The sequence below is a fragment of the Sphaerodactylus townsendi genome, linkage group LG06 (assembly GCF_021028975.2).
Source record: "Sphaerodactylus townsendi isolate TG3544 linkage group LG06, MPM_Stown_v2.3, whole genome shotgun sequence".
Taxonomy (NCBI): domain Eukaryota; kingdom Metazoa; phylum Chordata; class Lepidosauria; order Squamata; family Sphaerodactylidae; genus Sphaerodactylus; species Sphaerodactylus townsendi.
Genome location: NC_059430.1, coordinates 49,886,973 through 49,900,018, shown reverse-complemented (window position 1 = coordinate 49,900,018; position 13,046 = coordinate 49,886,973). Strand labels below are relative to the sequence as shown.

General features: G+C 42.6%; 1 protein-coding gene and 1 non-coding gene across 3 annotated transcripts in view; one reads left to right on the top strand and one right to left on the bottom strand.

Annotated features, from left to right (window-relative positions):
* KITLG (KIT ligand) overlaps positions 1-12,804 on the bottom strand; it is a 98,628-nt gene extending 85,824 nt beyond the window's left edge. For both annotated transcript variants that reach the window (XM_048500431.1, XM_048500432.1), the window contains exon 1: positions 12,502-12,804. In XM_048500431.1, the coding sequence (XP_048356388.1) occupies positions 12,502-12,516 (15 nt within the window). In that variant the 5' untranslated portion in view covers positions 12,517-12,804. The remainder of the gene's footprint in view (positions 1-12,501) is intronic.
* LOC125435964 lies at positions 11,953-12,105 on the top strand. Its single transcript, XR_007244950.1, has one exon. It is a non-coding gene; the product is annotated as a 5.8S ribosomal RNA (ribosomal RNA).
* Positions 12,805-13,046: the final 242 nt, after the last annotated feature.

Below are 13,046 nucleotides of genomic sequence, written 5' to 3'. Positions count from 1 at the left end.
AATTAATTACACAACCCCTGGTGATACAATATGGTCAGAATGGTTTTCTAGTTCTGGTGGGTTTTCTGGGCTGTGTGGCCGTGGTCTGGTGGATTTTGTTCCTAATGTTTCGCCTGCATCTGTGGCTGGCATCTTCAGAGGTGTATCACAGAGAAAAGTCTGTTTCATGAATGGTTTTCCTTTTTTTCTTTTTCTTTTCTTTTTTACACAAGACAAGAATGTTGTTTCACTAGTGAGACAAACACACCATCTATTTATGCAGCAGAATGAAACAACAATATCTTGGGTCATTACCATGTTGTGTACTGATTTAAACGGCTGGTGCATAATGCCATTTTTAACAAGTCTCCACATTTAAAAAATCCCTGCAAGTAAAGCAAAAACCTAGCTCAATGGGGAGAAAGGTTCTGCTTAAGATCCTAGCCCAAAGATGCGTGAGCTGCTGAACATCTATCCACAATTTCCCAGACATCCAGCATCAAATGATATTGGTATGTTATTGTGTACTAGTTACTGATATCCATGATTGTTGTTATTTTGCTGATACTGTTACATTATATGCTAATGTGTCATGTTATTGGGAAATGTTGTGTGATGGTATACTTTGTAATGTACAATATTGTGATTTGTTATTTTGCTGACTTTATTCCCAATGTCTATGATTTTTTTTGTATATTGTGATGCTTATTGATGTTTGCTGGTATTGATATTGCTGATATTGATATTGTTACTTATACTATTGTTGTGCGCTGCCTTGAGCCATTTGGGGGAGGGCAGGATATAAATTGAATAAACTAAACTAAATGTGGACAGGGTTGAGTTAAACAATTAGATTCTGCACAATAAAAACCAACACCCAATTTGATCATGTATCACTGTAAATCTATTGCCACTATAGTAGAAAAAGAAGGAAAACGCTCTACTAAGGAAAAAACAAAACTTCTGGGAAGCTCACAAGCTTCAATTTGTTTACACTCCCCCCCCCCCCATCAAGTCACAGCTCACCCATAGGGTTTTCAATGCAAGGGGCATTCAGAGGTAGTTTCTCATTGCCTGCCTTGCATAGCAACCTCCGTGGTCTCCCATTCAAGTACCAACCAGGAGTTACCCTGATAGCTTCCAATATACAACAAGATCAGGCTAACCTGAGTTATCCATGTCAGAGTTGTTCCACACTACTCTACCTTCAACACTACCCCATCTAAGGAGGGAACAGGATGTTCAGTAGAGATAGAATTTAATCATCCCCTTCTGTCCCTTGGGACATAGCAAAGGATGAAATCCAGTCAGTTTTTGTTAGACTGCCCTGCCAATTCCAGGATACATGGGGCAAGGATAAAACAGGGAGATAGAGTGTGCTTTCCTTCTTTGATTCCCTCATCTCCTCTACTGAATTTTTTCCAGGTTCCCCTTGTCAATATTATTAATGACCAAAGCACAAGCATCAGTCAGAACTGCTTACTTAGCACCTAGGAATAGGTTAGCATCTGTTGTGAAATGTTCACAGCAGGGAAGGATAAGAGAAAATCATGTTAGGGGACAAGGCTTATTCTGTGTCATCTGATCAGTAAAATGGGAGGTGAAAAAATGCAATCACTTTATTTTGCCCTCTGCGGTATGGTTGTGAGTTTAGAATGAAACAGGTTTATTTTTAAACCCAAGGCCTAGGAATACAACTGCCGAAGGAGAAATCGGGAAGTTAGACAATTAGTGGGATTGAAAATGGGGGGGGGGGGGTTTGAACACTTTAGTACTGAACAATGTGCCAGTTTTTCCACTGCTGCAATAAAAACTGTTCTCCCCTTTAGCTTTAACATGGGCTTCTCTAGTTCATATACTTTTTCATGACACAGTCTCAGAAGGCACAGAAATGTGAATAGGCTGAATACATGCACGCAGTGATTTACAACTTGTAGTAAAAGAACAATTAGTGGATGTTCCTCCTCATATCAGACTCAGGCTTATGCAACTATGGATCTCTAATTATATTATTCTGAAAACTGCTTTCCTAATTCTTCAAAGCCAGCAGATAAAAGAACTGTCACCTTGCCATGCAGTTGTTACTTATGGCTGCAATTCTTTCACTAATGAGAAAACATACAGTATATAACTTATTCAAAAATAAGTTTATGGCAGCCTTCTAGTTGTACTATCCTGTGGGTTCACAGTAATACATCAGATAGAATGTTGGACTTGGAACAAAAGGGAACTGGGCTTCAATTTCTACCCAGCCACAAAACTCACAGAGCAGACTCTGACATGTCCTCCTACATAGGATTAATTCATAGGGCTTTGCAAGAGACTGGAGGAATCAAATGTGATTAATATGCCCAGTTCTGTTGATGTGCACCTGATACACATGTTCTACAAACCATCTTGTCATAACCAACTTACAGTGACTTCCAAAAGGGGATTTCAAGACAAACAGAGAAGCAGAGATGGATTGCTATTGTCTTCTACAGAGTCTTCCTTGGTGGTCTCCCATCCAAGTACTGACCCTACTTAGCTTCTGAGACTGGGCTATACCATACTGCCTTTACTTCTGTGTGCCCAATACTACTTTTTATAGGAAATTAGATCATGAGAAATTAACAAAGCAATTCTAAAGCTGGATACTCAAAAATAAGTCTCTTTGAGGTCCATGAGAGTTATTCTCAGAGGCCCTTTCCACATGAGCACCAAGCGGTGCTCCTCCTGGCTTCCAACACGTTGCAGAGGCCAGGGTACACACACACATCCCGCGCAGGCTGGAGCGGTGGCTCTGTGGTCGCAGACACGCCACCCCAGCCTCTGCGACGTGCCGGAAGCCAGGAGGAGAGGTACAGCGTTCCACAACGGTGGGGGAGAAATGTTGCCTTCCAGCTGCTGCCATTCACACGGCAGTGGTTGGAAGACTCTGCTTCCGAAAAACCTCGCTCAGGGAGCGAGGTTCAGAAGCAGTGCCTTCGCGCCGCTCGGGGGTTGCGAGGCTGGCTCTGCTGCATTGCAGCAGCGTCAGCTGTGCATTGCAGCAGCGCCAGCTGTGCAAACTGCTCCCCAGGGACGCAGTTTTTAGCATCCCTGGGTCTCTGTTATCTGCCCATGCGGAAACAGCCTAAGAAATTTATTTAGGATTGCAAGTATATTAGTTTTTTTCATAACAGTTGTTTTGAAGATACTTACTTCCATTCCTTTTATGGAACCCATGATAATTGTTTCCATTTCATCCTTACTAATCTTATTTTCTTTCAATCCAGCTGCAATCCTTTTGGTAAATATCAACATCTATGTACCAATGGCACCCTGGGCTTTCTTCCATTAAGCTTCAAAAGCAACCTTTCACACCAGAAGAAATTGCTGTTTTCACACAATAAATGTCAATTTACAATTCCTAACACATTCTAGGAGCCTGCTGAAATAAAAGATCTAGGGATCTGTTCAGTATAAACAAGGTGAGTGAGGATATCCCTGAGGAGACACAGTTTCTGAAAGTATTAGCACAAATTATCCAGAAGAACAGCACAGCATGAATCAAGTAAAGATGTGGTGAAAAAAATAAGAACATAGAAAATAGACGGATTTGGCAAAAAAGTTCTCCAAAATATACATTATTAGATAAATGCAGCCACTCATGAATTTAGCACTTCATTACAATCACTGCTGTATATTTTAATTTAAAAATGTGTGTGAAAGCATTTGTGGCTTTTAAGAAAGTTTTATGTTTAAGCCTTTCCCCTCTACATCTGTAATCCACAAGAACATTTTTGTATGGTTTAAACAAGAAAATACTCCAGATTTATTAACAGTGGCATACTAAGCAGTGTTATACTTTTCTTTATCGGGACCCTTGTTATATATTGCGTACATAGTGTTGTACACCGCCCAGAGCCCCTCGGGGATTGGGCGGTTTATAAATCCAATTAATTAATTAATTAATTAATTAATTAATCCAGTGACGTCAATGCAGATAAGAGGGTGTGACCAATTGATCAGGCTAATAGATTCCGATTGATCAGGCTAATAGATTCTGCTCATGTTTGTATCTTGGTATTTCTTTGGGGAAAACAAATATATCCTACTATTTATATTTACTTCATGAACCCAAACTGTGACATGGAATCTCCTTGACAAGATGTAACATCATGCCATCTTCTCTGAGATCTCATAGGGAGATGAAAATACCACACCAAGAAAGGCTTTGCATTTGTAACATGAATTGTGAAAAGTCAGTTCATCATATCTTGCACTGTTGTCCTCTATATAGTGCAGCAAGGAGGGAGTTCCTGCTCCTCTGTTGATCGACAACAGCATTCTCACAGACCAACAGAAAACCTTCTTCCTGATGGATAATGGCTCAAGAGAAGTCTTAGAGTTGACTGCCAGGTTCCTCTGTATTGCAATTGCAAGGCACTCTTCATAACTTTTAAAACATTTTATTCAGTTTTTAAATCATCATTTTAGAGGATTTTTTAAATATGGATCTCTATTTTGTTATATATTCTTTTATAAATTTGTATTTTAAAGCATGTATTATTGTTGCTATCTGAATGCCATTAAAGGTTTCAGTTCAGTTCATCTTTCACACTCACATTTAGAGCAGTTAGCAAGGAAAGTACTCTGCTGAACAGCCATGGAGTCAAGGAATACTTGCAGATGTATGCCATGAAACAACACAATGCAGTGGATGTATAGAAGCTCAGAGTCATTTTTAATCTTTAGTTTCAGGATATTGTAATGTTCTTTTATTCTCAGGGCAGCTAAAGCATCTCTCCTCATCCAAATAATGTACTTTCTTTGCCTTATCCTGCCAGCTTTCCGTTCCAGTTTCTCCCTTTACCCTTCTTTCATGCCAGGAAGCAGGAATCCTGAGAGAAGGGACAAAATTCTGGGGACCAAGTAAGCTGGAGAACCCCAAAGCTAGCGTCATGTTGTATTCACCAAATGATTTTTTAAAAAAAAAAATCTAATGCAGTTCTAACTGCAGCCACTAGGAGCACAGGAAGGGCTCTTAACTTTGCTGGTTCAATCTTTCTTTGCTGGTTCAATCTTTCTGCAAAGTTTATTATAAAGCTGAGAGAACCCCTTTCTTATCAGATCCTGGTATATACATCAACCAATCCAGCACTGGAGCGAAGCAAGATCAGCCAGGACAAGCTATAGGCATTGCCAGTATGCAGCCTCCTAACAAGATAATTATCTATGGTTATCCCAGCTGCTGCACAGCCGGAACCTGCAAAGGTGCAGCCTACTATGGTGGTGGTGGGGGAGGACCCTTTTGTTGTCTGTTCCTATAGTTCTCTAACCCTTTTACACATTTTTCTCTTCCTCCTCCTCACTTATTTTTCAGTCTCAACTTCTTCTCATCCATCCTGGTTGGCAACATAGAAGGTATTAATGATGCTGTAGCACCAAACCTTTGTTAACATTATGAACATAATCTACCAAAGCAGTAAAAGGATACTTCTCACCCCTCCACCCTTTACATTCTGTTCAATATGCCTTAGTAGTGAGAAATGAGGGACAGAAATTAAAGCTTATTTTATTTATTAACTTTATATATATCCCACCTTTCTACCCAAGGGGGACAGAAAGCAGTTTCCATTGTTCTCCTCTCCTCCATTTTATCCTAAAAATGTCCCTGTGAGGTAGGTTAGGCTGAGACTTTGTGATAGCCTCAAGGCCACTCAGTAAGCTTCTAATATTTTCCAGTAACGCGCTAAACAAATAATGAAATGGCTAAAATGTCAAATTCCTCCTTTACTTTCTTCACCTGAATTGAACAATACATTTTTTAAAAACTGCCAATATAGCTTGTTTTTTCATTTTTCCACAATTCAATCAAACTAGCAAAATGTAAGTCAAACCTATTCCCAGCAAAGTGTTATCTCTTCCAGCAACCTAGTAATGCTCACCATTCTACAAGGATTCAGTAATCCACTCAGGGAGGCAGCTGATCCATTTTGGAATCATAAGAATCCAATCCTGGTACAAATATTTAGGAACTGCAATCCAGGACTATACTCCTGAGATCTTGTTTAAGATTGTTTTCACTGCCTCTTTCCAAATATTTGTATCTATGCAACGGCCATCTCAACTGTGTCTCATAACACACCACATAGATAAGACTGATACAGCCACTTAGTTATCATTCTGAGCACACTGCTGATTAAAGAACTGTTTTTCATCACTGTGCTTTACAACAAGATAAGTGTTCACAAAACTTTGTGTTAATCCAACAGACCATCTTCACTGTTGGATGTAGGCAGGGCAGGCTGTGGTCTTAGTCACTCCCTTAATTCCCATGTTTAATCTGCCAGCTCACACAGGGATAAACATTCTCAGGATGGCCATGGTCCCACCTTATATTGGCCTCTGTTTTTTTCCCTCTACTCACCCACCCTGATAAATATACCAGTCAGTCCTGTATAACCCAACATGTGCATGCAAGCAAAGAAAAAAAACTGAAAGTAGAGCTTTAATTATTGCAAACCATCATCACAGAAAAATATCATAAGTACATAAGTAATGTAAACAAACTCCTCAGTAATAACACAATGGAAGAGACAAGAATTAAATCACTCATAAATCATATTTCAAAATAATGTCCTTCTAACACTGCAAGTTTGTTGTTGGTCACCTCCAGCCCGAAAATAAATGGAGACCACCATGTGGTCAAAACAATTTCTTAGAAACAGACTTAGTAGTTATATGCCAAAGTGAGTAATCTGAGTGTTGCAATTTGTCCACGCTTTTTAAAATAAAAAAATCAAAGATTTCCTCTATTTGTAGCAATTCTTGGGTTCATTTTCATTGTTAAATCTTACACTGATAAGATTTTTTTACAAGCATGTGGGATAATTGTTATTTGCAGCACCTTCCAATAAATTCCACATATTGTAAAAAATAATTGAAGGTAAAAACAATAAAACTGTTATGATAACCTTTAATTCGTCTTTCTTTCCTGCCCCTTATCAGCTATACTTGCTGATCTGTCATTTGGCACATTCCAGAACACACAACGGCAGTATTCAGTTTCACAAACAGAAGCTCCTCTATCATTCAAATCGTAGAAGGTAAAGTGAGTCTGTATACTTTTCTTGAAATAAGTGCTATTTTTAAACTCTAACTTGCCCAAGTGTGCTATACAGCCCACAACTTGACTTCAGAAGTTATTTGATAAAAAGAGGAATACTTTGCTTGACCATTGAAAAACCTACATTGCAGAACAGATTCCAACCCACTTTCCAACATAACTTCAACAACTTCAATAACCGAAGTACTGCATAGAGATTTGACCATTTATTAATAAAATGCCCAAGTAAATAAATCTTATAAAGGTTATAAAAGATATGATATTTGTGGATGGTCAAAGTTTCAGCAAAACACCTAAATTATAGCCACCAGGAAAGAAAAATTAACAAAAATCAGATCCAGCATCCCAGTTCTTTTCACTTAATCCCAGTTGTAGCAGGGCAGTTCATACACAGTACTAAGGGAAATTCACTCAGCACATATTATAAATTCATTTCTATAACAACCAGCATGATGTAGTGGTTAAATGCAGTGGACTCTAATCTGGAGAACCTCCATATGAAGCCTTCTGAGTAACCTTGAACCATTCTCAGTTCTCTCAGAATTTTCTTGGTCTAACCTACCTCACAAAGTACCTTGCGGGTAAGAGGAGGAAGGTGATTGTAAGCTGCGTTGAGACTTCTTTCGTTAGAGAAAAGGGGGTATAAAACCCAACTTTTCTTTTTCTCTATTTCTATTTTTGTATGTCACAGGGCCTAATCCTGCAAACATGTTCAGAGGCTAAATCTTGCTTATATTGAGCTCAACAAATTCCAAAGGTACAAAACAATTATGGAAGTCATTCATATCTCAGATAAATGAAATGATTAGTTAGCAACCCTTCTCTTCATTATATGTCTCAATTAGCTCTACAATGAGATGTCTCACAAAGATTGAAATCAAAGCAGCTAAAATCAAAACACAAACTGATTGCCGATGCAGATCCTTTGCAACTGTGTCTGATACTCTGTTGTCTGGTATGAGCTCTTTTCTGCTTGGTGTGCTTGAAAGTCCCATACCTCACACCCAACAAGTCTTTCATATTATGCCCCTTTGACAGTTGGACTCATAAAAAACCTTAAAGTCAGTGACGCTGGAGTTTCAGGAGGCTTAAGAGCAAGTCTGCAAGTCACAATGCTCTTGAAGTAAGCCTTCTGGGACAAAATACAAGTTTTCTTGTTTTCTCCTTATTCCTGCTTATTACAGGATCTGTCTTGCATTGTTTGTGCTGCCTACTTATTTCCAAAGACCACTTTCCAACAGCAAGAATGTCAAACTACCAGGACTGTCCTCCTCGAAGAGGGCTGAAGGTCATCTAACTGCTGGCAATGAATGCACCCATTCAACAAAGGAAAGCTGTATTCTGCCTCTAGCTGTTTTCCACCACTAAGGTCTCCTAAAGTTTGTACGGCTACTCGGCAGGTCACACTTCTGATAGTCTTTGGCAAGCATCCCCAAATTTGTCATAAATGCTAAAATCCCTAAAATATCAGCATCTGACACTTAGGCCGATTTTTCATGGTCAAAATGCCTTGTGATAGATCCGGGGAGCATGCCTGCCACCGTTTTTTTTTTTTTTGCAGTGCATTTTTAAAAGTATCTTTCCCAAGGAATTATTTCAAATTAACATTATGTCATGTTAATTTTCACAAGAGTCCCTGTTATTAAAATACTCATACTCATCACAGTTTTAAAAATTCACTTTAGAATAATTACTGTGACACTGTTATTGTTTTGAATGTCAAGGTAGAGTTAACTTACATGGATTCACTTGTTCTGGTATTTATTTATTAAAGCATATAATCCCATAAATCCTCTCACAAAAGTAATCCTTCAATAAGATTCCATGAGTGTCATTACTATAAATGAGAATCTGTGATTTTTATCTTAAAATAGTTAATTTAAAAGACATTCTGACAGTTTAAAACCTTGCACAAGTAATGGATTGTTTTAAATGTCCACATAACAGTTCTTCGTTTTGAAAACTCAGTTTTTAGGTATGCCAAAATGGCCTTAGCAGTCTAGACCACAATTTGAATTTAAGAACTATACGATGCCACTGTAACACTACACAGCAAAGCTATTCTGTGATCTCACATTCTTGTGAGCCTGAACACTATTTGCTTCACCTTCCTATATATGCTGCAATACACATCAATAAAGAGTTAAACTTCCAGTTCAGAATGCACACAGCTCACCTTGTTACAAACATCAGCATTTCCTTGTTTCCGGTGTGTTTTTTACAATTAAACTTTAAGTTTGTTTTACAGGGTTGATCTATTTTTGTGAAGGCACTGGCTTTTACAAGTTCTTTAAACGCTTTCTTGTACAGCCAGTTGTAAATATGCAGATCCCAATGAGTTCAACGAGACCTTGCAAGTATAATTACAGCACAGCCCTGAATTCTTATACCTTTCTAAGCCCTACTGACTTGAATAGATTTAGAAGGGTTCAACTCTATTTAGAACCACACTGTCAGCATTGCAGTGTCAGCTTGTAGCACTAAGTATGCTTACTAGGAAGTAAGCTGCTGAACTCTCAAGGTGTGTCTCTGAGCCAGAACATCTAGGATCAGGCTGAAAATGGTGATTCAAATATTTAATACCAATTTGTAAAACAAAGACCTTGCAGCAAGACCTTTTACCTCTTTCACCTTTCACGGTTTCATAAACAGAGCTCCGTACAGAGGAAAGACATAAGAAACCACTATAGTTGATGACATCATACTTCAAGGGAGCCTGCAGACCATTCAATACATTTTTTGCTAAAAGGCCTCTCAACCTCAAAATGAAAACAGGAAGGAACAAGATGCTCTTTACTACTTATGGGCTTTCACTTTCCTTGACTATGGAATGTTCATGTTTGACAAGTGGAGAAAAAAAAATACTTTCGTTGCTTGAAGCCTCTTCTGCTCTGATCTTTCCAAGGGAGTCAGAAATCACCATTTGCCCTCATGAGCTGTTTCTTGTCTCTTTATCCTCCAGTTATTGAGTGTATGTGTATGGAGAGGGGGTTGCTCTCTAACCACAATGCGATGACTATCTGGCAGCCTAAATGCTCCAAAGCTGATGGATACTTTGCAATCAGGGCAGACACACTGTCACAGGTCTCTGCATCCACTCTGAAGCTGAGCCGCACTTATCCAGAAGGTCAACACTGATGCTACTGTCTTCTGCTAGAGACCAACTTTTCTCAGACATAGCTATAACAGCTTTTCTCTTCCTGAAGTGTTTGCATTCAGATCTTGGATGGAATTAGACACTGTCTTATGTAAAGAAGTCTGACACTCAGACCCACCTCACTCAGCTCAAGAGTGAGAGTGTTCAAGGTGCATTAGGCTGCAGACACCTAACTGTCTAAGCGTACAGCCTAATCAGACAGTTCAAGACTGCCCAGTCCACAGTAGAGTTTGCAGGAAGACATCCACCTCATGATCTGCTCTCAATGTATTTTTCTGCCAGATATAGGACACCAGCCAATCTACAATGTATTAGTGTTAAAATCCCAATCATGCAATAATTTCTCTTATTGTCTAAGAAGTGCAAAGGAGTATGAGATCTCCCTGTTTCATCCCATTTTCCTGAGACACACAAAAACCACTCAAGGAGCTCTGCTTGATTTTTTCTGCTTAGATTTCCCTCACTCCCATAGGACACATGAGAGACCTAAACTGACAAATGGGTCAAGAGAACAGCAGGTAACACAGGAAACAAGCAGGAAAGAGATAAGGGGTGGGGAATAGAAGGCGTCAGCTCTGTGGAAGTGATAAGTGACACCGGCCACCAAAAGATATTGTTGCAAAGGAAAATGGAACCAAATTCCACTCCCCACTCTTCTCCTGCAAGGACATGCTTTAAAAAGCGTTTGTTTGTTTTAAGCAGCAAACAGGAGAAGAAAAGAGAGTTAGTTTTCTCCCCCTTTTCCGTACAAATGTTCCTTGCCCCTCTTTAAAAATACACACAGAATAGAAATCTAGGGTACAATTTAGAAAAATTAGGGAACAGGGCGGTGCATTATGACTGGGGCAAAGAAAGCAGGAAGAAGAAGGGCCAATCTTGACCGATGCAAGTGGTCAATGAAATGATGCACTTAAAAAGGCCATCTGGGTGAAGTCAAGAACAAGGAGCTGGTTTCCAATCATTTCACAGGGCTTCTGTCAGACCGCAACAGAGCCACTTAGCATTTGTTCTGCAATAGATCATCCATTAAGCGTTCCCTATCAGCCCTTAGCCTGGAACTTTCTTGCCGATCGTACAAAGGCCAGTGCAGATAAGAAGAAACTGTCAAGTCTGCACAGCACCTTTACAGCAGACGAATCTCTGCAAGCACAGCCTACCATCAGGCAACCAAACTGCGCAGGATGGCAGGTGGTGGCAAAGTCAGAGCATTTCTCTGCCACCCTAAGCATGTGCAAGAAGTTCCCAGCCGCTGCAACAGCTCTAAACGCGGCCGCTTCGCACCCAATCCACACACAGGGCCTTTCCCCACTCCCTTCCATCCCCCCTATGCAGCGCGCTGCTCTCAGCGCCCGGCATCCCAGGCGCGCGCCCAGGCGTCCCCACAACCCCGCGCTCTGTGCAGGGTCGTCAAAAGGCGCTGTTCGGAAGAGCGCCTGGGATGCCTTGCGCGAAGGGGGCGCGACAGCGGCAGCGTTGGGGCGGCTGCGCTGTGGCCGCCCCTGCCGTGGGGAGGGAGGAGGAACCCCGCGCTACTCTCCTCAAGTAGCGCGGGGCTTACGGTAAGTGGGGAAAGGCCGAGCGCCCCGTCTCGCGCTGAAAAACCGACCGTGCTCGTTGCGCGCTTCTCAGAGGCGATGGCCGGCGGGCGCCGGCGGGATGGCTTGAGCCCCGGCGCCCGCCTCGCTCCCCACGATTGGAAAACGAAAAGCCGAAAAACGCTGACAACTCTTAGCGGTGGATCACTCGGCTCGTGCGTCGATGAAGAACGCAGCTAGCTGCGAGAATTAATGTGAATTGCAGGACACATTGATCATCGACACTTCGAACGCACTTGCGGCCCCGGGTTCCTCCCGGGGCCACGCCTGTCTGAGCGTCGCCCCGAGATCAGTCGCGCCCGCCTCCGCGCGGTCGCCGGGCTGGGGGTCCTCGGGGGCGCCTCGCGGGGCGCCCCCGTCCCCCCAAGGGCAGTCCCTCGGCCTCGCCCCCCCCGCCCGGGGGGGGGAGGAGGCCCGTCCCTCGTCGCGGACGGGGCGGCGGCCGGGAGCGCCGGTAAGTGGGAAAAGGGCAAATGCGGGCAAGTGGCCGTCCGAGTAAAACGCCACCGCTCCTACCTGCGGACGAGTGCTCCTGCTCCCTTTGGCGATTCCACTTTATCAGATTCCTCGCACCCCCCCCCCCTCCCCACGCCCATTACAATTTGATGCAACACAGCAAGAAAAGGCACCGAACAAAGGTGTGCAGGAAGCAGAACTTCCCGCGGCTCCGTACTCACTTGTGCCTTCTTCATAAGGAAAGAGAGCGCTGCAATCCGGCCCGGGTAGCTGCGTGCAAACTCCGTTCAGCGGCTGTGTGGCTCCAGCATGTTGCAAAGGTAGTCCACGCATTGGGCTTGCCCCACGCCTGCTGTGGCCGTGCGTCTCGCGCCCGCTCGGCCCCCAGGCGCGCGCGCACACAGGCAGCGCAGGTCGGTGCGGCTGGGCCCCAGGCTTGCCGGCGAGCGGAGCAGGGGAGTGCAGCCCCAGCCAGTGGCTCATCCGTTCTTTTATAGCACTAAGCTGCCTCCCGCAGCAGTGGTGGCGGCGGTGACAACGGCGAGCCAGCAGCAGCCCTGGCGAGGACACGCCTTCCTCGTGCGTCTTTAACGGAGGAGGCACGGAGCACCTTCTGCAGGCCACGGGGGTCGTGGGGAGGGAGTGGCCAGGGCTGGAGTTTAAGTGCCCGGGGTTATTTCCATTCAGTTGCTTGCTTTCAGCAGGACCAACTCTTGACACGGCTAGTACGCACGGTTAACCGGCTCCATTCGTCTTTTTTAAAAAA